Raw genomic sequence first — 25,932 nt, 5'->3', positions numbered from 1 at the left:
TCTTCATGTTAAGGTCTCTTACTATGATAAAGGGTTATGTGGCTGTTTTTGTCTGGTTTACGATAAAAGCAATACACTTTAAGCTTTGTACTATTTTGACAAAGAAGGCTTTGGTAAAACCTTTATCGGCGCTTAAAGAGCCGACGAAAAACAGTTTGTGGACTTTATCAAACAAGTCTTACCTGAGATTTTACAAAAGTACACGTCCTAAGGCATTAATTGGCAATCAGCTGTAAACAGCTTCAAATCCCAATTCAAAACGGTAGCTGAAAATTACAATAATATTTAAGAAGAATTCACAACATTAATATTTCGAATTGAAGCCGTTCTCAATTCACGACCTCTGACAATATTCCAGCAAAAGCCCTCAGATTTCACAGCCCTAAGTGCAGGGCACTTTCTCAAAGGAGCGTCCGTTCTGGCCATATCTGAGTCAGGCGTGGAGTCGCTGACCTTATTAAACCGATGGGAAAGAATTAAAATCCTCCATCATGATTTCAGCCGCCGACGGAGGGAAGAATATTTGAAGGATATCCAGAAGACATCAGAAAAGGCGCCACAGCTTGGAGATTCACTATGGCTCCGATGGGCATATCTTCTTACTACCACCGAAAATAGCGTTACGTTGCCAATAATCCGTTAAACAGCAGCCAAAATTAGAAATCATAAAACGATTCAACCAAAGTCATAAAAGGTCGATCGAAGTGACAACCCATTCATGCCACAAACCGTGGAACAAACGTTGAATAATACGGCATATTTATAATATGCATAATCTTCTTCCATACAGCAACGCCAATCATACGTTCGGAATCGCCCCGTCTACGATGACCGCTCTGTTGCCGTTCACACCAGACTCAGCACTGCCCCAGTTTTAAGGGTATGACGTCCACACAACGCCTGTAGGTGGCCCATGACAGAGAGGCTTCAGCAATGTGGTGGCCACTTTGCAGCAGCTTCAGCGACTCTAACTATCGCCTAGGGGGCCGGAATGCACAAGACTGGCACGCCATATAATTACAACACGCACCAACACACACCCATACACAATACAAGTACAGCATCCACTGATGGTCAACACCAAAATTATCTTATTTGGATGAGTCATTTAAGGAATATTTGTACACTCTTATCATAATTGCGAGGCCAATTAAAATGAACGAAGTCAGTTTCATAGGGTATTTTTTCGAAGGAATTCCAGATTTCTAAACGAATAAAGCCATTTTATACCAGGTACAAACAATAAAAGAATTAAAATGAAATTTGATGGTGATTGAAAAAGTGTGTTGTTCGCGACAGTCGCTAAACAGGTCGCAGTATACACAAGGTATGCACAGGGTACCTCAAAGGGTCAAAGTCACAAAGTGGTGACGACAGATATAAATGGTATAAATGTTCATCATCAACACATCTCGCAAAGGATTGTTAGGGTATTGATATGCAATATAAGTGTTTTAAATATGGAGGGGTAGGGCACAGAAATTTTGAGTGCAAGATTGGTTCCGCCATGGTTCCGCCAAATAAAAAAAGAGAAAAGTGTGCTTAGCACTATGTTTAATTCACAGATCTGACTTAAACTTGCTGAGATGTGAAATTTTAAAAAGTTACGGCATTGCCAGTTAAGCAACGGCAAAGGTAGATTGCTGTGTATAGAGAGCTAAATGCAATAGACAGTATAACTAATAGGCAATAACCCAGTCGAGGTTACTTTTCATGTTGACTGTTCGCACCGAATTGAAATCCTCTTGAAAACACAATTTGTGGATTGTGGAACCAAAATCGTTCTGACCTACATTGTGTGTTTTCGATGAGTTTTCATTGACAGTTCACACATTTGTAATGTAACAAGAACAGTGAAGGTCATCTGATGGGTAACATGACAGTCATAGCTGAAAAAATTTTGTCAGCGCGCAGAACAAAGTTTCTATCATTTTCTTAAGAGCCTTGTTTTCTTTTTGTTTGTATGTTTTGTTTTTTCTGAGTCATTACTGACAATAAGTCCGTCATAGCTGAAAGTTGTCAGTTATGACTGAAACACTATCAAAAGTAAAAATTCTTTTGCGCAAAAGATAATATAATTTTTATTTCTTTAATAAATTTCAAACTTTTAATCAAAATTAATTATAAGACAATAATATACTTAAATATAAAAAGGAATGCAACAAAAGATATAATAAAATATGAAAATATAAAAATAAATTTTCACTTGATCTCTATCTCCTCCTTTCAAAGCTCTGCGTACGTCTTTCTCCAATCAGTGGATAGTTCTGAATTTAAAAATCCAATTGTAAATTAACAGTACTGACATATCAAATGTGAGTGTATTGGTAAACCCATCAGCAGTTTCTTGTAGGGTACGTTTGGTCCAATTAAGTTTTCAAGGGGTTTTTAGCGAAAACTGTGTTTTCGTTTGACAGATATTGTATAGAGTTTTCGCGTTAAAACCTCTTTTGTCTATGAAAACACTAATTTTGTGTCGGTGCGAACATAGTATTACATTATGAAGCAGTTATCGGTAATAATATCCTAAAATTAACAAATATTGCATTTGAAGAAGGCTCCGTCGAGTTTATTAGGAAATTACTAAAAGGTTTTTGGGTGAAAACTCTTACCAATATTGACGACGCAAAATCATTTTCTTATGATTAAGAAGAATATAATTGAATGACCTTTTTCAACGAGAGTTCACATCTCTTTGTTTACAGAATGTCTTATATGATGATGAAAATGTTTACTCCTTGCACTTAATGCATTTGTCGGCTAGAAAGCGTTCTATCGTATACAGTATGCTTGAAAATTCCACTTCAAATCCGAAGGTTATTGTATCTGACGACGTTCCTATTTATCAATGGATGACCAAGTCAGCACTTACATAACAGATGGTATAGTCTAGACGAGCACTTCTGAAACGCTTCACCAGTAGTCCTAGTCTACAAAAAGTATGGCACAAAACTAGTATATTGCGATTTCAGGAAATTAAATGAATAAATTGTTCGAGACAATTTTCCTATACCTTTTATTGATGATGTTGTAGAAAGACTCCAAGTGGCAAACATTTTCACAACGTTTGATTTAACTACTGGTTTTTTCCACGCTCCAATGAAACTTAGTTCCAAGCGATTAACATTGTTCGTAAAAAACATTGGACAATTCTAGTTTTTTCCTTTCTTTTGGAGTCTCCAATTCTCCCTCTGTTTTTTGACGATTTGGAGAGAGTGTAATTAAAAAAAAAATAAAATAAAATGAAGGATGACATAATCATAAAAATAGTGTACGTCGAATGGAAGTTACAGAATCCATAAATATGCTTTTGCATATAAAGCAAAGAGCGGAAGAATTGATATTCATTAAAGGATATGTAGTTTTATGAAAATAAAAGTGGTTAAATTTCCGACGAATAGAAAATTCATTAGAAAAAGTGTGCACAGGAGGTACGTCAGTCGAACAATAGTATTATTCCACCAAATTATTTTTAAAATTCAATTGGAAGTGGGATATCCACAACGTTTTAAAACTTCCGCTAGAAGTTTTGGGATGAAATAGACAAGTTTAAACATTTCTGCCAAAGGAATGTAACGTTCGTACTCTTCCATGAACGAGACGTACTGGGAATAAGTCTCTGGCGAATGCAAAAGAAGGCGTTCGATTGCAAGGATTCGGCGACGAGCAACGTCGAAAGATGCTCGCAGTGGGATTGTCCTTGAATGGCAGCCTCACAATTATGCGTTAAGTAGTATCTTGGTGTGTTGTAGCTATAAAGTGACGTTCACAAATCTGATGATCAGATTGAATAGGTTCGGGGGGCTAGTCGACACTTACGAGCCTCCAAAGACGTTGCATGTTTGTGTCGATAGAATCTTCGCTAAACAACAGACATGACTTTGAAGATGTATAGTGCTTCGAAAATGTTATCAATGCGATCATAAAGATGATATTAACGCATTGAAATTATGTTTTAATTATAGCAAGTTTTATTATGTTTAAATTAATGTTTTGGTTTTTAGTTCATATATGTGTATTTTTTATGCCATTGATGCAATATATTGTTCGATAAGCATTATCAAGGTTTTGAAATTTTTAGACATCTTTCTTTTTACACACATGCCCCACGTTGGGCGCCAAAAATATTAAAGAAAGAAGCGTTTTTCTGGTCTATAATATCTTATAACAATTGGGGGTGTGCAGTCAACGGCGACTTACAAACGAACAACGTGAACGAACTTACGTTTAATTTAGAGTTAAGAAATAAATTGTATTTAGTCTGAAAGTAACATCAAAATAATAACGACCGCGGACGCGAGTCCGCTTATTTTTAAAAAACAATTTAATAAATAAAAAACTTAATTGGCGCCCGAGCAGGGAAGTTTGCCTCTAAGTGAGGTGTTAGTATCGTGTGATGATAATATCCGAATCCCCCGTGGAAGGACGGCCGAGGAAAATTCAACATAAAAATCACCCGTAGAAGGACGTCTGAGGAAGATTCAACATTAAAATTGCCCGTGGACGGTCGGTCGAGAAATAAAAGCACCAAGGCCAATACGTGCGCAACGAGGGAGCCTTAGGAGTAAAGAACAAACGAGGCTAGTAATAAGTAAGAACTTAATATTAAGCAATTTTTTAGGCAATTAAATAAAAAAAGAAGTAAGAAGGAAACTGAATTTAAAAATTAAAAATAAAAATAAAAACGGCTCGTACAACCAAAAACTTACAAGAATAAGAAGAACCGCGATCCATCACAGTCGAACTCTGTGATTCACTACCAAAGAGATCCTCCAGAGTATAAGGACACCTAACCAAAGTCAAATAAAATCATTGATTATTCCTAATCCTAACTAACTAAATCTAGAAAATTTGATAATCATTATAAGTGGCGTAGTCACAAATATTTTAAAACAAGAGGGACCGAACCTAGTTCAGGCCGCCCTTAATCCGGATAAAAACTTTTCAAACACAACGGACGTCACCATAGACCCCACATTAACAAAAAACCAAAAAAAGCGGAAAAGACAAAATATCCGATGTGGTAAGATGCCTTCGCGAATTTTCCGGATATCCAGACGAATTCAATTCATGGAAGCAGAGCATAGACCGAATACTAGAAATGTACGAACTTAAAAAAGGATCGCCAAATACTATGGTATACTTAACGTTATAAGAAACAAAACGAATGTAACAAGATTTTAAGCCCCTCTTCCACCTAGGAAAGTAACCAACGAGTTCTATCCCCAATTGGCTTATATTCCTAAACTATATTTACAAAACAGAAGACATAAAATATCAAAATTTGATATACCACGCATACAACCGGTTTAATAAATATATATACATTTTGTTTGTTTTTGAAATATATAAAAGGTTTTTACACAAAACATATACCCGCGAAAAAATGCTTATAAAAATGCAGGCGGAATTGCGAACGAAAAAAGGCGAGCCTCTGGTCCCGTGTTAGGCCCTTTTGAGTGTTGGGCTGTCGTATTATGTGCATGTGTGGATGGTCTGAGTGGTGTGATGCAAGAGTGGTGTGTGTGTTAGTGGGTGGAGTCTTCTTGTGGATTGTGTTAAAGTGGTGTGTTGGCGCTCAGTGGCGTGTATGGAGAGGGGAGGTGTAACTCATCTAGTCATCCCGGACCCTCTAGGCGAATTCTAGCCAGCAATCGCTGTAGTTGCTACAGCGTGGCATGTCTCCTGTTGTCTCGGTCTGGATGGAGGTGGAGCTGGTCTTCGGAGGCGATCTGGATCGCTGATCTGTTGCGATCTGCTCGCGGCATGGCAGCTTGAGGCGAGTTGTCGCCGGACGGCCCGCTTTGGGATGTGGTGCAGCATGGTTAGTTGCGGTCTATTGCACAGATGGCAAACTGTAACGGACGTACACTTCGGAGTCGCCGTATCCAAACAATTGAAGCAGTGCCCATGGGCTTGGGCAACCAGCTGACGGCAACTACTGTAGCTGGTGGAACTTGAGTTTCCCCAGGACGCGGCACATCGATGGCGGACTTCACAGCTGGCGTTGATGTTGCTGTCATGTCTACATCCATATTTATCTGTATGAAGAAGCTAGAATGGTTATACACTTGTGGCATGTAAATTTATCACGAATGTGCCACTGTATGTGGCAGGAATGGATCGTCAACTTGATCGATCATTGCGGTTAGAACGGTTAGCATTTACAACGGTTTTGTCATTTGCGGGTCTATCGGCTTGTTACATGATTAACTCATTTGAATTGCGGTAATATCGGCGGATTGTACGTTATTTGCAGTTTCGTCATTAGATGCGGTTGGCAGAAAACATAATTTCACGAGCGGTCTTATTAGCGTTCCGCTTTGGATACGGAGATCAACTACTCGTATATGACCGTCGGAACCGTAATATAGTGTTTCTATGCGGTCAAGCCGCCATTCTGTGGGGGGTAAACTATCATCGTGTATGATGACCCAGTCTCCAAGCTTTGGTCCGTTTTCTGGAGTTTTCGGTCGGTACATTTTATGAAGGTTCTTGATGTACTCTTCCTTCCATTGGCGGCTGAAATTATGATGTAGAATTTTGATTATTTACCATCTGTTTAATAAGGATAGCGACCCCACGCCTTCTTTGATAAAATGCCCTGGAGTTAGCGCTGTGAAGTCGGAGGGTGTCTTGCGAGGGTGTAGTGAGTGGCCGTGAATTGAAAACGGCTTCAATTCGGATTAATATGGTAATGAATTCTTTATAATTGAATTTATAATTTCCAGCTACTTTTTGAAATGGAATTTGAAACTTTTTACAGCTGATTCCTATATGAGGAGCTCTTGGGGAGATAAACTGCCAATTAATTGGGGAGCGTACTTCTGAACAATTTCAGGTGGTAATTTTTATAATATAATCCACAAACTGTTTTTCAGTGGCTCTTTGACTGTGACTTCCAGACAGGATATCGTCTACATATGTTTGTGTTTTTAACAATTGGGTTGCTAGAGGAAATTCTGACTTGGTGTTTTCTGCCAGTTCGTGCAGTATTCGAATGGCTAAATATGAAGCACAGTTGACGCCAAAGGTAACTGTGTTCAATTTATAGCTGCGGAGTGGACTATTGGGAGATTTTCGGAAAATAATTCGCTGAAAATCTTGATCGTCATTATGTACGACTATTTGTCTATACATTTTTTCGACGTCTCCGTTAAATACGTATTTGAATATACGCCAAAAGCGTGGGTACCGTAAGTAGAATATCATTTAGGGAATTCCCCGAGCTAGTGGATCTTGATGCATTAAAGACAACTCTTACTTTAGTTGTTTTTTTGTCTGGCTTAACTACTGCATGGTGCGGCAAGTAAAATGAGTAGTGTTTGCCGTTGATGATTTTTTCGCATGGGCGTATTTCCTCAATGTGGTCTAAATGGAGGTATTCTTCCAAAACACCATCATATTCTGGTTTGAGTTCGCCTTTTTAAGTAGGTATTTTTTCCATACTTTGAAACTGCTGTATTGCAGAGGTGCGAGAGTGACCTAAGGCGATTGTGTTGGGAAATTGTTGTTTTATTGGTAGTCGTACGACGTACCGACCATTATCTGATCTAGTTGTTGTGGCTTTGTAAAAGTCTTCACAATACTGATACTCTGGGGTTGTAATTGAAATGGGGGGGAGTTCTTCTAACTCCTTAAATTTTTTTAATTGTGAATTGAGGTATTCGTTTGAGATTTCCTAAACTTGAGTGGTCATAGTGGTAACTGGTTCCGTAACTAGGCCACTTAGGATCCAACCGAAAATAGTATTTTGTGCCAATAGGGTATTTGAAATTTTCTCAATACCTTTGAATATTATCTGTGGTATGAGATCGCTGCCTAATAGAAGATCTATTTGAGCAGGAGTGTTTCAGTTGGGATCTGCTAGCTTTAGGTGTGAAACCATTTCCCAATGCTTGCTATTTATGCGATAGCTTGGAGCATATTTGTAAGTTGCGGTAAGACTATAGTTTCTGCTTGTATGTGCTTATCCGCTTGGGGGGAAATTAGGGTAATGGGGCAGATTTTATTTGAGTTTTGGACTACTCTTCCGCCCATTCCCGTGATTTCAAAATGGGCTAATTTTGTTGGCAGTTGTGGCCTATGTTGTGCTTTAGACGCTATAACTGATCTTTATGATCCTTGGTCTATTAAGGCCCTAAGCTTAAACAGTTCTCTTCGGTGTTTGATGGAGACTACTGCTGTGGGTAGTATTTTTTGTCTACCCTTTCTGCGATTTCGTACTGGATAGTTAAGAAATCTTTCATCGGTGCCACGTTGGGCACTTTCTTCGTGATGAGAGTGACTGCTCCCATAGAAGTAACGATTTTTCTGGTAATGCAACAGTGCATATGTATGTATCTTACCAGCTGTCTGTGAGAATATTCTGTGTCGATAACATCGACAAACAATTTGAAACAGTGGAATGAAGTTTGATAAATCCCCACTTGTTTCCTTTTGAATTTTTGCCAAGTTCAATAATATCGATATTTGTTTATCGACCAATATTCTTTCGTTTTCGTATATTGATAAAAGAGCTTCCCAAACAAATTGAAATTATCGTCATTTATTGCGAACTGTTTGACTATTATTCCTGCTTGATCTTTTGTTTTGTTTCGGATCTGATACAATTTTTGTGCATTTGATAATTTTGGGTGGTTTATGTAAACGGATGTAAACATGTTTCGGAAGGCGGCCATTGTTCATAACCACCATGAAAAATTTCTGTGTCACTTGCGGGCACCTTGAGATGGATGCCTGAATTTGCCTCTTGACTATGTATTTGTGGCTGCAAACGGACGTTTTCTCCTAATATAGGATGTATATATTTATGAATGTTGAATATAATATATGTATTATAAATTGGATTGGCCTTTATGTATGTATGTTTAAGTATATCTCGTAAGTTTACGCTCTTCTTTTTTTTTTAATTTGCCTTTGCTTATTTTACGCAATCCTGCTTATACTTTATAAAGTATAAGGGGTATTGTCGGAAATAGGTGCAAGTAAATACTTCAATTGTTTAGTTGTAGAGCTATTTTTGAGTGATTGAACACAACGGTAAGCGGTTAGGCAATCAAGAGTTCGTTATATATTTGGATATATATTTTTTACCAAACTGTTTTATCTGTTAGCGGTGTTTCGGTTTTTTTACGTTTCGGAAAATAAACGGAAATATTGAAATAGTTTGGTAACCGTTCTGTTTTGTCATTGCTTAAACTTAAACGGATTTATGTAATAAATAAATCACAAAATCATACATACAATATTAGGATATATACAAATACTAATTGGAATCGATGCGACTCACTTTGGGGTCCGCCAAGGGGTTTTGGGGACATTATTTAATACCATATGGGTATATAGTATACTTGTGCGTTACTTTTACCGCTTGTATCTCTCTCTCAGTTTCTGCTTCGCTGTGCTGATTTAGAAAGGTGTGGTTGTTGTTGTGTCCTTTTGAGATGATTATGTTTTTTTGTTAGTTTTAAAACGCGCCCGTTCGTTTTTAATGATGTACATATGTAGCTTTGTTGGTTTTTGTTGTTATTCGCGCTCGTATAAAATTTTGTGGTTATTTCGCGCCCGTGGTTTGTTCTTCACCGTAATTGTTGTTTTTCAGCTCTTGTACATAAGTTTATGTCACTCCACACTTTCTTCTTTTTCTTTTTTGAAATCAACTTTTTAACAATTTTTTTTCCTATGTGTATATGTATGTCACTCCACTGCACAGTACTTTTAAGTCACTTTTGGTTTTATAAGTATGTATATTTATGTATATATATATATTTTTTTTTTATTGTTTTGGTTTTTTTCTTTTTTTTGTCAATCACTCCATAGTGCCGCTCACTATGGCTCGAAGAACCATGAGTATTTGTTTTACTTGCGCACTCACCTTTTTCTGGTCTTTAGCACTGTTCATGCGACTTCTAATCCCACGACAACTAAGCTCACAACCCACCGTACAACATCATACAATACAACATAACCAACGCAACATCATACACCACCTACAACACACCATATAACTCACCAACACAACCATATACAATTAACCAACCACACTCTACATCTACACTATACACCCACACTGCAACTACCGTCTTTTCCACCACCCGAATGATCAAAAGGGACCAGTCAGACCAGAATGGCTCTCTTTTTCGCTTTCATCCGTGACCTATAAGGTTATACATCAAAACGTTCCCGCCCGAGTGATTTTCATCGAAGTGAAGTACAAGTGAATTTAAAAAACTGAAAGTGTATGATTGATTATTTAAAACCTTAGAGCTAAGAACGTGAACTTTTTAATATTATAAAGTGTCAAAAAAAAATATATATTTTTACAATACTAAAGTTAAAAAAAAAAAAATTAAATAAAGAGTTTTTTACTAAAAGTAGTACAATTGTGACAAAAAGTGAGTATAACACCGCACCCAAGGTGAAAGAATAAGTGAAGTCAACAAATGGTCCTTCGAGCCTCTTTGAAAGGCACCTAAAGAATAAAAAAATAAAAGGAAAAACGTAAAAATTAAAGTGAAAAGTACAAAAAAAAGTTCAAAAACGAAAAGTACAAAAGTACTAATATATGTACATATGTATATGCATACCTAAATACATACTAACAGTGGTTAAACAAAATTACTACAACGGGCGCGAAATCAATTGATATACAAAACTAACACAAAAATCACCAAAATTTAAAAACGGGCGCGATTTAACCAAAACTAATAGAAAAAATCAACAAAAAGCACGGGAATTAAATCCACCAAGCACGCAGAGAGGAGGACAATAACGCACAGAAAAAACGCCGGAGACAAGAACAAAATTAAACCAGAGAAAAACGAGAAGAAGCATTTACATTTTTAAGTATTACTCCCAAAAACCCTAGGCGGAAAAAAAAGTGAGTCCATTCCAATTACATTTTAAAATAGAGGCATTTTATGCACATATGTATGTTGATTTACAGTTTTATCGGTATTTCGTTAGAAATAAATAACCGAACAAAATAACTGAAAAAGAAAACAATATACGGTATCTGCCTCACCTTATTTTGTGTCTCCAAACACACCGTTCTATTCTTTCAAAAAAAAAAAAAATTTTTGCAAAGTCAAGTATTCCTACTTGCAATATTTCCAGCGATACCCCTTGGGCTAATTAAGCAACAAGCAGGATCGCCTAGAGCACATAAGCAGAGGCTAAGAAAAACAAAAAATTTAACATATTACAGGAATACATACATACATATGTGCATATACCTATAATTTAAATACAAAATTTTTGGACTTTAAAACTTTGCCTTTTGCTATTAATCGCAAGTAACATATTTTCTAACATGCCTACATAATCATATGGTACATACATAAATTAACTACTTCTAAGTTCAATTAAAAAAAATGTTACTGTTGTTCAAATACCTGCCTGCTTAATTCGTGTCTCCAAACACATCACAAGAAAAAATACAAAAAAATTTATAAGTCAAGTTCATCGACTTGCACACTTTCAAGCGATACCCCTTGGGCCAATAAAGCAACAAGCAGGATAAAGCAAGCAAGGGCAGGAAGAAAAAAAAAACAACAATAACATTATCGGCATTTATGTATGTACACATATTTTCTTAAACATTGGCATATTTCCCGTGCTACATATATACCGCAACCCAACCTTTTTGCTCTTCTCATTTCTCTTATATATTCTCTTAAAAAATATACATAAAAAAGTAATATATTTACAACTATATATATATAAATATAGGCACTCAACAAAACTTACAAAAACGCGTTACATGTATGCTTGTATATATATATATATATACACATGCCAATATAACTAAAAAGTATACGGTCAAAACGAATTAGCATATACAAACATATGAAAATTAAAATTAACATACATAGGTACGCAGATATATATACATTTGTTGTTAAGAACAAATTTATTTTCGCGTTCCTTTTAAACAAATGTATATAGATACATAATAAAAACGAATATACATACATACAAAATATACAAATTATTCGCGAGAGAAACGAATACGCAGTAAGCAATTTCGGCAATTTTTAAAATAATAATAATACGGACATAAATTTTAATAAAATAAATTGACTTGTCCGATAAAAAAAAAAAAATTAAAAAAGACTAATTTTACAATCATTTTCAAAAAAAAAAATTTTTTTTAACTACAGCTTTGGGCAGCAAACTAAAATTTTTTTTACTACAACCGTATTATAGCAAATATTTAATACAAAACTATTTTAATAGCTATCTAATAGCTTTCAATTTAATTCAAAGAGTTATAAATGCAATCTGATAAATCAAAAGAGGTTAAACCACGAACACCTCTATCATTAGAAATTCCAAAAATGGCTGATGATGATAAATCACAAAGCACACCCGCAGAAGCTACACGATCAAAGCAGGGTGCAAAACAAAAAAGAACCAAAGACAATTCACTGTCAAAGTTCATAACTGAAAATGACAGTTTTATTAGATACTGCACACGGTTTTCGGCTTCGCCTATTAACGACAATACAGAAAAGCTTCGGCGTCAGCCAAATATGAAAACTGCCTCGATCAGTACGAAACTACGAAGGCAATGATATTAGACCAAATAAATTTATTAAGGCCATGTAGAGCCACTACTCCTCCTCCGAGAGTAGTTACAAATTCAAAAGAAAACCTAGATACAGGTATATTTTTAAAAGTACCAGCTTGTGATACTGAAGTTTTTCATGGAGGTTATGATCAATGGCCGTCCTTCCGGGACATGTTCACTGCCGTGTATGTCAATCATCCTAAACTTTCACGAGCACAAAAGCTGTACCATCTCAGGTACAAAACAAAAGGGGAAGCAGGCAGTATTGTCAAGCGTTTCGCTTTGAATGACGAAAATTTTAATCTGGCTTGGGATGCACTGGTCGAAAGATACGAAAACGAAAGAGTATTGGTAGATAACCAAATAACTATTTTAATGAATTTACCAAAAATTCAACAAGAAACCAGCCAAGAATTTCAAAAACTATACTCGACAGTGACTAATTGCTTATCTGTGTTAGAAACACAAAATGTATCCACAGAATCGTGGGACCCTATCCTAGTAAATATTTGCGCAGCGACACTACCTGCTGCTGCTTTGCTACGATGGGAGCAATCACTAGTGGCAAGAAAGAAATCGCCAAAATGGCATCAAATGAAAGAATTTTTAACAACTCAGTACGAAATAGCTGAGCGAGTAGATAAAAAGGTAGTTAAGCCAAAAGGTCATCAAAATGACTCAAATAAAAACTTTTTTAAACCCCAAGTCAGTAATAACACACAATATAATAGACACGTTAATAGAAGCCAAACATTCGTGTCAAATCAAACAAACCATTGGCAATCATTATGTGAAATCTGTAAAGGAGGACATAATATAAGATCTTGCGAGAAATTTAAAAAAATTGCCGTTTCAGATAGAAACAATCTTGTCCGACAACATAAACTTTGCATCAACTGTCTGTCCAACTCTCATGGGACAAAAGACTGTGAAAGCAAATTCAGTTGTGTGTACTATCAACGACGACATCACTCATTGCTTCACATAACCAATTTTACAAATATGAAGCAAAAAAAACATACATAAAACCACGGGCCTAGTCGCGACAACCAAATCAGGTAATCCCGAATCCCGAAAATAAAGAGGAACACCCATGTTGCTCAAAAGCAGCAAAAGTTCAAGCGCTTCATTCAGAGAATGAAAGCAAAATTCTTTTACCCACAGCGGTCATTGCTATAGAACATAAAGGAGATTTATTCAAATTAAGAGCATTAATAGATCAAGGCTCTCAAAGATCCTTTATATCATCAAAAGCTCAGAATCGGCTAAAATTGCCAGTCAAAAATTCTAGTTTCCAAATTTCGGGAATGGGCGGAAGAATTATACAAAATTCAAATAAAGTTTGCCCAATCACCATAGTCTCTCCAAACGCGGATAAACGAATAGATGCACAAGCCATTGTTCTACCGCAGCTCACTAATTTGCTTCCAAGCTATGAAGTAAATAAAAAACAGTGGGAAAAATGCTCATATATCAAATTAGCAGATCCCAACTGCCATACCCCATCACAAATCGACATATTATTGGGCAGCGACTTAATACCTCAAATAATTCTTGAAGGTATAGAGAAAATCTCTAATAAATTATTAGCCCAAAACACAATCTTTGGATATTAAGTGGCCAAGTCACAGGAAAAATTAACTCCTTCACAACTCAAGTTGAAAATATTTCAAACGAATATTTAAATAATCAACTCAAAAAATTCTGGGAAGTAGAAGAACTACCCCAAATCACAAAACCTTCAGAAGAAGACCTGGCATGCGAAGCCCATTACCAGTCCACAACAACAAGAAACGAACATGGTCGTTATGTTGTGCGACTCCCATTCAAGCCCACCTTTCCAGAAACGATAGCTCTAGGCCACTCGAGAATATCAGCAGTCCAGCAATTCCTAAGCTTGGAAAAAAGCTTGATAAAGAAAAGCGAGCTTAAATCAGCATATGATGACGTGATGGATGAATATCTTGACCTCAATCATATGGAAGAAGCTGTACCATATGAAAAAATATCTAAAGGTAGATATTTATCTTTTTAAACTCCACATCACGGGGTAATAAGACCAATTAAAATCACAACAAAAGTACGAGTTGTTTTTAATGCCTCAAAGTGTACGAGCTCAGGTAAATCACTCAATGATGTACTATACACAGGGCCAACATTACAACCTGATCTCATGCTGCTAATACTAAATTGGCGCATGTTTAAATATGTTTTCAATGGAGATGTAGAGAAATGTATAGACAAATTTTAGTACATAAAGATGACCAAGCTTTCCAGCGGATAGTCTTCCGAAAATCAAGTAATAGTCCAATCAGCGACTACAAACTTAGAACAGTTACCTTTGGCATCAATTGTGCACCCTATTTAGCGATTAGGACATTACATGAAGTGGCAAAAACCTGTCAAACAAATTTGCCTTTAGCAACTTCTGTGCTACAAAAACAAACATACGTTGATGATATTCTATCAGGTAGCCACAGCCTCTCATTAGCTTGCGAATCACTATCTCAAGTGATCAAAGCACTAAATTCAGCCGGGTTCCCCTTAAAGAAAATTACATCAAATCATCCTGAGATAATAAAAAACATAAAAGGGGAAGACTTATTAGATACTAACTTCCTTAAATTTGAAAAGGCCAGTACTACAAAAACTCTCGGGATTCAATGGAATGCGATAACAGATCAATTCTCATATACAATATCCGCCATAACCAAACGTCAAATACTTTCCTCGGTGGCAAAACTTTTCGACCCCGCAGGATGGCTTTCGCCAATAATGATTCATGCAAAAATCCTCATTCAAGAACTGTGGCAAGACGGCACTGAATGGGATGAGCAAGTAAAACCCATACGTTTAACAAAGTGGGTTCAATTTGCAAACAATCTACATACCATCTCGGAAATTCGAATTCCTCGATGGGTTAATTTCGCACCTGACTATAATGTAGAATTACATGGCTTCTGTGATGCCTCTGAAAAGGCTTATTGTGCAACAGTTTACGTACGCACAGAATATGATAACAAAATATCTTCACGTCTTTTAGTAGCCAAAGCCAAAGTTGCTCCCCTGAAGACACTAAGCCTGGCACGGATCGAACTGAATGGTGCACTTCTGTTAGCAAAACTAGTCTCAATTGTCCAAACTCATCTGAAACTAACCAATCACAAAATGTACCTTTAGTCAGATTCAGAAATAGTTTTAGCATGGCTAGAAAAAAAACCATATACCTGGAAGACTTATGTATCTAACCGTATATCTCAAATATTAGACTTAGTTGGCCCAGCACAATGGCAACATGTTGCAAGTGCAGATAATCCAGCGAATCTTGGGACAAGAGGCTGCAAACCACTTTATCTCACCAGCACTACACTCTGGTGGAACGGTCCTACGTGGTTAATAGAATCACAAGAAGTCTGGCCAAAGTCTCCCGCTCGCAATATAATAGCTCCTGAAACTCGGAGAATTGAAAACTTTCATATCACTCCTGATGAAGATGATATATTACATCGATTTTCATCATTCCCAAAAGCACTAAGAGTAGTCGCTTACATGTTTAAATTTATCCAAAGACTCAAACAAAAGGTTAAAGGAATAACCAATGATCCTTCCGTACAACTAACGCATTCCGACATGCAACATGCAAAGGTCATCCTAATTACCTATACACAAACTCGCTATTTCATTCGGGAGAAATCAAAGTTAGTCGAAAGACGACCCCTCGATAAGGGAAGCTCACTTCTCGTTTTAAATCCTTTTTTGGACACAAAAGGATGAATCCGGGCACATGGAAGACTAGTGAATTCCAGCCTTAGTTATAACGAACGACATCCCAATATAATTCCCGAGAAATCCAGTTTTACTTATTTATTTTTAATATATCTTCACCAACTTACGTTACATGGTGAGCATCGCTTGATGCAACAAATGGTCCGACTAGAATTTTATATACCGCGCCTAAAGCCTCAGATTAAAATAACGATTTTTATGTGTAAACAATGCCACCTGAACGCTGCAATTTTGCTCTTCCCTTTACCATTACTGGGGTCGGTTTTGTTGGACCTTTCCAGATAAAGGCCTCTATGTTAAGGTCTTCCTCATTCAGGAAAGGGTATGCGGCTGTCTTTGTATGTTTCACGACAAAGGCAGTACACCTCGAGCTATGTTCGGATCTGTCTACTGCGGCTTTTCTCGCAGCATTTGCACGCTTTGTCGGACGACGCGGATTTACATCAAAAATGATGAGCGACAATGGGAAAAACTTTATCGGAGCTCAAAGAGCCACAGAGAAAGAGTTTGTAAAATTTACTAAAGAAGTCTCCCCAGAAATTGTTAAAAAATATGCACCACAAGGAATCGATTGGCAGTTTATACCACCTTGTTCTCCCCACATGGGCGGACTCTGGGAATCAGCTGTAAAAAGCTTTAAGTCCCATTTAAAGAAAACGGCAGGTAATCATAAATTTAATTATGAGGAATTTACTACACTACTCGCACGTATAGAAGCCGTACTAAATTCAAGACCCATCTCACCACTCTCGCAAGATCCCTCCGATTTCACAGCTCTTACACCTGGACATTTCCTCAGAGGAGCTCCACTTCTCGCCATACCTGAGGCAGAAGGAGACTCACTCAATTTAATAGACCGATGGGAAAAAATTAAGATACTTCATCATGAATTCAGCCATAGATGGAAGGAAGATTACCTTAAAGATCTCCATAAGAGACATCGGTGGAAAACGATCCAGAAGGAACCAAATACGGGCGAATGCGTCATCATACATGATGAATGCCTTCCTCCAACAGAATGGCGACTAGGCCGCATTGAAAAGGTCCATCGGGGACGAGATGGTCACATAAGAATAGTAGACGTACGAACCCAAACTGGTATACTAACTCGACCATTAGTAAAATTGTGTTTTCTTCCGAATACCGAAGAACCGATTACACAAACCCCGCCAAGACAAGCGCATAAATAAAATCAAAACCGACAATTAATTCGTTTAACTCGAAATACTACCGTTTTATAATTCGCACATGCAAATCTAACACTAACAAACGCGATTAAAAATTAACCACAACATATATAGTCACATATACATATATATATATATATATATTTTTCAAACCAAGTAACAAATATCATAATTCAAAATTATGAGCCAAACCATATTTTAATATTATATATTCCTATTCCAATAGAAATGGACGTAAAAGATATACACAGCGCTCCCAAGACTGTGAGGTCCGTAATTGCTGCGCCTAGAGCATCTGGTCCACCCATCGCAGCACCAAGGATGCAAAGCGCCACGGAACCACACAGCCAATCATCTGCAGCAGCAGTCAGGGATGCAAACGAGGAGCAGTTTGATGAGCATCTGCCTCCACGATGCAGTCAATGCCATCGACCTCACGTCCTGAAGAGGTGCACCATCTTCAAAAGCATGAAGCCCGCTCAATGCCAACAGATCGCCAGAGCCCACGGACACTGTATGACTTGCTTGGCAGATAGTCACTCCACCTTTGAGTGTATAACCGACGGATCGTGCCAATATTGCCAACGACCGCATCATACTCTGTTCCATCGATTCCCTCGACGAGCAACTCCGTCCACCACGCAGACCAGTCACCGGCACAGACAACAAGGGAATCCCGTCCAGCGCCAAAGAATACATCGCCCGAAGCCATCCAGAGGGGCACGCTCGCGGCCACCTCCCCCACCCTATGGTCATCGCAACCAGCGGCAAAGGGCAACCGGATTGAACGCCGTAGTGAGCACTCTGCAACAGTTGCAGAGACTTCTAGGCAATTAATTCGCCGGCCGGGATGTTCATGCGACTTCTAATCCCGCGACAACTAAGCTCACAACCCACCGTACAACATCATACAATACAACATAACCACCGCAACCTCATACACCACCTACAACACACCATATCACTCACCAACACAACCATATACAATTAACCAACCACACTCTACATCTACACTATACACCCACACTGCAACTACCGTCTTTTCCACCACCCGAATGATCAAAAGGGACCAGTCAGACCAGAATGGCTCTCTTTTTCGCTTTCATCCGTGACCTATAAGGTTATACATCAAAACGTTCCCGGCCGAGTGCCAAGAACGTGAACTTTTTAATATTATAAAGTGTCAAAAAAAAAAATATATTTTTACAATACTAAAGTTAAAAAAAAAAAATTAAATAAAGAGTTTTTCACTAAAAGTAGTACAATTGTGACAAAAAGTGAGTATAACACCGCACCCAAGGTGAAAGAATAAGTGAAGTCAACAAGCACTTAAAAGACAAATAAATAATCAAAATTTGATATACCGCGGATACGACCTGTAAATAAATATGGAATATAAATATTTATTTATTTTTTTATAAATATAAAACGTTTTTATACAAAATATATACACGGCTTTAAGTCGGCGAAAAAATACTTATAAAAATGTGGGCGGAAACTTGCTGGTTCGAATTGCGAACGAAAAAGGCGAGCCTTTGGTTCTTTGTTAGTCCCTTGTTAGTGTTGGTTTATGAAGAGTTGTGGTGTGATGTGTATATGTGGGTGGCCTGAGTGGTGTGATGTCTGCAGGGGTGGTGTCTGTTTGTGTGTGTTAGTGGGGTGGAGTCTTCTTGTGAATTGTGTTGAGGTGGTGTGTTGGCGCTGAGTGGCGTGTATGGAAGGGGAGGCGTAACTCATCTAGCCACATATTTTTCCGTATTGGATCGGAAAAACGGATTCCACCAAATTCCTTGAAAGGAATCCGACATTGAAAAAACAGCCTTTTCTGTCAATAATGGCAAATATGAGGTTACGCGACTCCCATTCGTGCTAAAAAACGCGCCCTCGATATTTCAAAAGGCCTTAGATGAAATTCTAATAAAAAGCATATATAGGTAAAATCTGCTATGTCTACATCGATCCCATAATAGTTTTCAGAGAAAACGAAGAAAGCCACCGCCAAAATATTGAAAACATATTTCACACTCTTAAAGAAGCAAATATGGAAGTGCAACTGGACAAACGCGAATTCTTCCGAAATGAAGTCGAATTTCTAAACTTCATCATTGCACCAAATGGTGTAAAACTAACCCGTCAAAAGTTGAAGCTATACAAAAATTCCCATGTCTGAAAGCTTTGAAAGACTTAAGATCTTTCCTTGGCCTTTCCCTATTATCGCCGTTTCATAAGGGATTATGCTAAGTCAGCAAAACTCCTTACTTCGCTCTTAAGAGGGGAGGATGTACGCCTTTCAAAAAATTTATCCAGTAAAAAGCAGATATTACTCAATACCGCAGCACTAGAAGCCTTCAGCAAAATAAAATCCTCACTCGTTTCAAAAGAAGTAATACTGGCATATCCTAACTTTAACCACAGATGCATCTAGTAAGCATAAGTAAAGCCGAAAAAAATTACGCAGCAAATGAAAAAGAAATGACATAAGATGGGCACTTAATATTTTCAAAGTTGTTGGTATGGCTCGCCCAAAGTACTAATTTTCACAGATCACCAACACTTAACCTATGCATTGAGTAATAAAAACTATAACGGAAAAATTAAAAGATGGAAATGCATCCTTGAAGATTATAACTATGAAATAAAGTACAAACCAGGATATACAAACGTGGTAGTCAACGCGCTATCGAGACCTCCGCCGACAGACATTACTCAAACACGAAACCAGTCAAACATATGAAATATTTAACAGCCTTAAACCCGTAGAAAACAGTAAGAGAAAATCAATTAACATACTAGGAACGGCATGGAAACATATAGCCGGATCTCCTGATCTCAATATCATAAATGATAACTTCAATAAGCTTAAACAAAATAATAATACTCAAATAATTATTAACAAATTATTCGAAAAACGCATTAATAATATAACAAATATTGACAGTAAAATGCTAAATACCATAAAAAAAAGACGAAGACAGAAATTATGATAAAATGAAAAATGAAAAAATGTTTTTAAAAATGCCGAAGACGCACTAAAATTTTCAAAAATAAATGTATTAAGCAAAAAAATTACTATTTTGTATATGATAAAAATTCCATTAACAATATATGAAACATTTAAAACAATAATTATAAGACCGGTTAAAAAAGAAAATAACGTTATTATTAAAACCGATTACAAAGAAATTCTAAAAAGAAGAAATAAAATATACGGAATTAAAAATGATGTGAAAATATTAATGAACTACCAATTTGTAAAGAGGTAAATTTAATAGATTTAAATAACGATGAATGTATAAGTAGAACAGTAAACAGTTTAAATTCCACATGTACATTAACAAACGGGAATCACGTGCCAACAATAGAAGAAACAAAAACAGGAATAATACTACTAAATCAATTCAATGGAAAGATAGAAGCAGATGGGACAACTCAAGAAGTAAATGGAAATCATCATGTAATATTCTCCAACACAACAATTAAAATTAAAAATCAGATATTTCGCAATATCGAAGCAAAATTAATTGAAGCAATTCCCGCAATTTTGCAACCAGCCCCACGAGAAAAAGAACGTCTCTAATTACTATCAATGAATAAATTTTCTAAAGAAAGCTACGTTATCTGTTGGCAGCCTAACATCGGTAACTTTAAATACTACCATTATACCAAAAAGGCCAAATATTAGTCAAGGAGTTCTCCCGCCGGTAGTAAATAACAATTTTCCAATTCATATATAATTTACCGATTTACCTTTCTATTGATGATCGAGGACGATCATATTAAAGAGGAGAGGAGTTAACACAGCAGTTCACACGGTCAGCCAATCCTCACCATCAGTCAGTAAGTTGAACCTGAAACCGACCAATTATTGACGCTGCAACAGCGATATTAAGTTGACGATTCCACACGAGCGTCCGATCAACTGCTAACGCCGCAATTTTAGCCAGACGTGACCTCGTACGGACTTAGGTTCAATGTAGAGCTAAGAAATGAATTAATGTAACATCAAAATAACAACGACCGCGGACGACAGTCCGCTTCTTTTTAAAAAACAATTTAATAAATAAATTCTTTATACACTTAACCTATATAATATTCTGTCAGTAGGAAGGTAGTGTGATACGAAATTGATAATGTATCACAGTATAGGTGAATTGGTTATAAAACGAAATGATATTGTTGTTTTCGAATTATGTATGTTTTGCGTTTAGCTATTTTATTTTCATCAAAATATATTGTGTTTGTATTTATATGCTTTCCTTATTATATAATATATTAGATATGTATATACAAGGGGTGTGTATTAGGGGTGTGAAAAATAGATAGTAGCCGATCATCAGACCTACTGAATACACATATAAAATTTGGTAAAAATCGGTAAAGCCGTTTCGGAAGAGTACGGTAACTAACATTGTGACATGGAAATTGTATATATTAGATATACTTGTACAATATATAATATAAATATGTATTTATGTAAATTATATACAAATACTATTTGCCCAGCAAACATTGTTTTGCCATATAAATTATTTCTAGTTTCTAGATAAATTCTAGTGTAAACAAAAAGTAACTTTCTTATTATAAGTGTGTAAGTATGTGGTATATACGTGAAATAGGCATGGAGGGTTATGAACGATAAGGTAATATAAAAAGAACATACGCCAAACAGTATTATTTTTAAGTTATTATAGTTTATTTCTTCAAATTACATATCACTTATTAATTACGACAGTAACACTAACAAACAACATCAATCTTTTAAACATCGTTTGGCGATGGGATTTGTTAATTGTCATTGTGAATGCCAATCTAATCGGGAACTGAATTCGTTTTAATTGAATTGGCACATCTGTAGATATGATAGGATTCCGTGGTATTAATATATGGTTGGCCGTTATTTCCCTTCCGCTTTTTTGCTCTTCATTCAATGCTTTATAAAAAGTGTTACAGTGATCGGATTTAGTTAAAATATGCGCGGTTTTGTTCGTAAACTTGTTGCCAACGAGATGCCAACTTCATTATAAAAAAACTCGGAGAGCCAATTTTCACAGGCCTCTCTTGAGGCCAACTTCTCACCATTAAGCGCGTTCGCCATGGACAGGAAAAGATGGTAATCACTTGGTGCCAGGTCCGGGCTATATGGTGGATGCGATAAAACCTCCCATCCGAGCTCCCGTAGCTTCTGACGAGTCATCAACGAAGTGTGTGGTCTGGCGTTGTCCTAGTGGAACACGACACCCTTCCTGTTGGCCAATTCTGGACGCTTCTGGTCGATCGCCTTCTTCAAGCGGTTCAGTTGTTCGCAGTAGATGTTAGAATTAAGCGTCTGGCCATATGGGGCAGCTCATAGTGGATGATTCCCTTCCAATCCCACCAAACACACAGCAAAACCTTCCTGGCCGTCAATCCCGGCTTGGCCACTGTTTGGGACGATTCACCGGCCTTCGATCACAACCGTTTTCGCTTGATATATTCGTATGTGATCCATTTTTCGTCGCCAGTCACCATCCGCTTCAAGAATGGGACGAGTTCGTTCCGTTTCAGCAGCATATCGCAGGCGTTGATTCGGTCCAGAAGGTTTTTTTGCGTCAAATTATGCGGCACCCAAACATCAAACTTTTTTTTGTATCCAGCCTTCTGCAGATGGTTCAAAATGGTTTGGTGACTAACTCCCATCTCCTGGGCGATGTCACGAGATGCCATATGCCGGTCTAACTCGACGTATTCCATGATTTGATCGGTATTTGTCGTCACAGGTCTTCCGCCGGCTGGCTTATCCATGGTGTCGTTTTCACCGGCTCTGAATCGTCGAAACCATTCCTCCGCGGTTCGAAGTGATAGAGTACCATCCCACAAAACACCATTAATCTCACGGAACGTTTCTCTAGCGGATTTGCCTTTAACGAAGGAAAACTTTAAAATAGCGCGAATTTCGGCGTTAGTGAACTCCATGTTTACACGTTTATAACTGTTGAACGCAATATCCAATTTAATCATGCATAGCGTGGTTTTGTAGGTTATGTCAAGACCTTTCAAATTATGTATAGTGTTGCCAGATACGAGCTCTGTAGCGCTTTGTACATAGCCGCGAAATTCAAAAGACAAAAAAGCGGAAGGGAAATAACGGCCAACCTTTTTCATCAATTTTCGAATGACTAATCGTGTACCGTTGCACAGCCGTGGCGGGTTCAAATTACGGAGCAAGATAATTGGAGATCCAATCTTCAATTGTAAATTATGCGATGGCATGCCTAGCAAATCCAATCAGTTTAAAAAGTGGGAAAATTGACAGCTTCACTGGCATCACCTGAAAGCACCAACAAAGCGTCGTTATTTGAACGTATTTCAGCAAGAATTAGTGAAACAAGGATTGTTTTGCAAGTTCCAAAAAGCAGAACCCACCTTGTCCTGCTAAAAATGCGAACAAAATGCGGTCATAAATGATTATTTGTTCGTCATTCATTATTGGCACATTGCGAGTAGCAATCGCTGCCACTTCTACAGTGTTGTACTGCAGTTCACGATTCATTTCTGTGTTAATTAAATCAGATACAGTTACATAGCGTCGCTTAGTGTTATCGTTAGCACATCTGTACTATTACACAATTTAAAAAATATAGTCAGTGTAGTTTTAGGTGGATTTGTAGCACGATCAATCACAGTCTCGTTCGTGAAAAATACACGCTGACTGTTTCAAGATGGACGGCTAACTGAACAACTGCTGGATCCCATTCATGAATTGGAAAACCAAGCAGCTTCAATGGAGCTGATGTAATCACTAATTTGACAGGGCGTAATTTCATAATTTTTATGAATTGAGGAGCATTTACATTAGTATTTTCTACTCAAAACACAGCATTTAACTGTTTTTATGGACATACTTTCAAATATATATGCGTTATTCAGCATAAAGGGTTTTGCTGGATATTTTTGCAAGTAAATACTTGAATGTAATTTTTTGGTTTTTTTACACGATGATACGCGTATGAGCAGGCAGCTATTTACATATTATATTTATATATATTTAAATATGTATATTGTATCCAACCGTTTTATATGATATCGATAATTCGGTTTTCACCATGAATTAGCACCAAACTAATAACTATTTCCAGCCGTTTTTTGTACTATTTGAGCAAAAGTTTTAACACATGCGTTATGTTAGTTATATCCGAAAACGTGCGTCAGTATTAAAATACTAATAGGAATATATACGACTCACTTGACTTCCTGAGATTAGTGCGTACGTGTGCGATATTTGCTTGGACTCTCTATCCTCTTCTTCCGCCTGACTGGGTTTTGTTTCTGTAATCTGATTTTATTTTTTTCTCTCTTGTTTGTTTTCACTGTGTAATATATGTACATATATATATGTTATTCACTTTGTCACTTCACCATCTCTGATTTTAGGCTTATTTGCTTTTTTGGTTTTGAACAGTGTTTCTGCACTTTTGTTATATACTTGTGTATAGTAATGTTTATTAACGCTTTTTTTTTTTGTTTAACTGCTGTTGGTGTCAATTTATATTATGTGTTAAGGACTGATTTAATACAATAACTGCATGAAAATCTTTTCTTTACTCACTGTACTCTGTTGATCGGTATCGCACATTTTATTTTTGGCTTTTATCTTATCTTATGTGGTATTTTTTAATACCGCACTTTATGTGTATGTTTGTACAATATATACATATGTATATGCATATATGCTTTGTTTTTTCAATGCACTTTGCCGATTTTTAATAGGAAAATTATACAAATATGCTTTTGTAACTTCCCCACTTTTTATTTCTTTAACGTCCACATTTTCTTCCGTTCAAATGTGCTTCTGTGTTAGCAGTATCGGCTCCTGACGTGACCTTCAAGTGTCGTGGTTTTCTACAACAAAACTCTGTCTCCCAAATAGCTCTTCACCATTATGCTGATATATGTGGGTATTTGAAAGTTTTCCTCTAATGGTTCAATCATGTTTTCCCGTCGAGCGCTGTTGCAGGTGTGCCGAACGTCAAGGGTGGGGAGTAAAACAACTCGTCTGAGTTTATTGCATCCTCTGTGCGCTTCTTCTACACTCCTCATGACATTTTCAATAGCCCTCAGTGTTTATTTAACAGTTCTGAAACCGTATTGCTTCGGTGATAAGCCGCCTGTTGTCTCTCGCCTCTCGAGAACTTATCTACTGTGTCAAGCATGCAAAGGGGCCGGTATGCTGATGGACTATCTGGATCACCTTTTCTTTTACTAATAAACACGAGCTATTTTTTTTTTAAATTTCTGGGAATACGCCGACTTTCAGACAGGTATCAAGCATTCCGAGTAGCACGTTTGTGCCGGCGATTATTTTTAGTTCCTCTGCTGGTATACCGTCTGGTGCGGGTACTTTGTTGG

At 37.1% G+C, this 25,932-nt stretch overlaps 1 protein-coding gene across 1 annotated transcript; it reads left to right on the top strand.

Annotated features, from left to right (window-relative positions):
• Nucleotides 1-7,000: 7,000 nt before the first annotated feature.
• LOC138858292 (uncharacterized) lies at nt 7,001-18,384 on the top strand. The gene is made up of 2 exons (XM_070112790.1): nt 7,001-7,033; nt 17,734-18,384. Exons 1-2 carry the CDS (start codon nt 7,001-7,003, stop codon nt 18,382-18,384), a joined length of 684 nt encoding a protein of 227 aa, XP_069968891.1.
• Nucleotides 18,385-25,932: the final 7,548 nt, after the last annotated feature.

This window comes from Bactrocera oleae, chromosome Y (assembly GCF_042242935.1).
Source record: "Bactrocera oleae isolate idBacOlea1 chromosome Y, idBacOlea1, whole genome shotgun sequence".
NCBI classification, from domain to species: Eukaryota; Metazoa; Arthropoda; class Insecta; order Diptera; family Tephritidae; genus Bactrocera; species Bactrocera oleae.
Note: the sequence above shows the minus strand (reverse complement) of the source record. Positions and strands in the feature narration are given on the sequence as shown.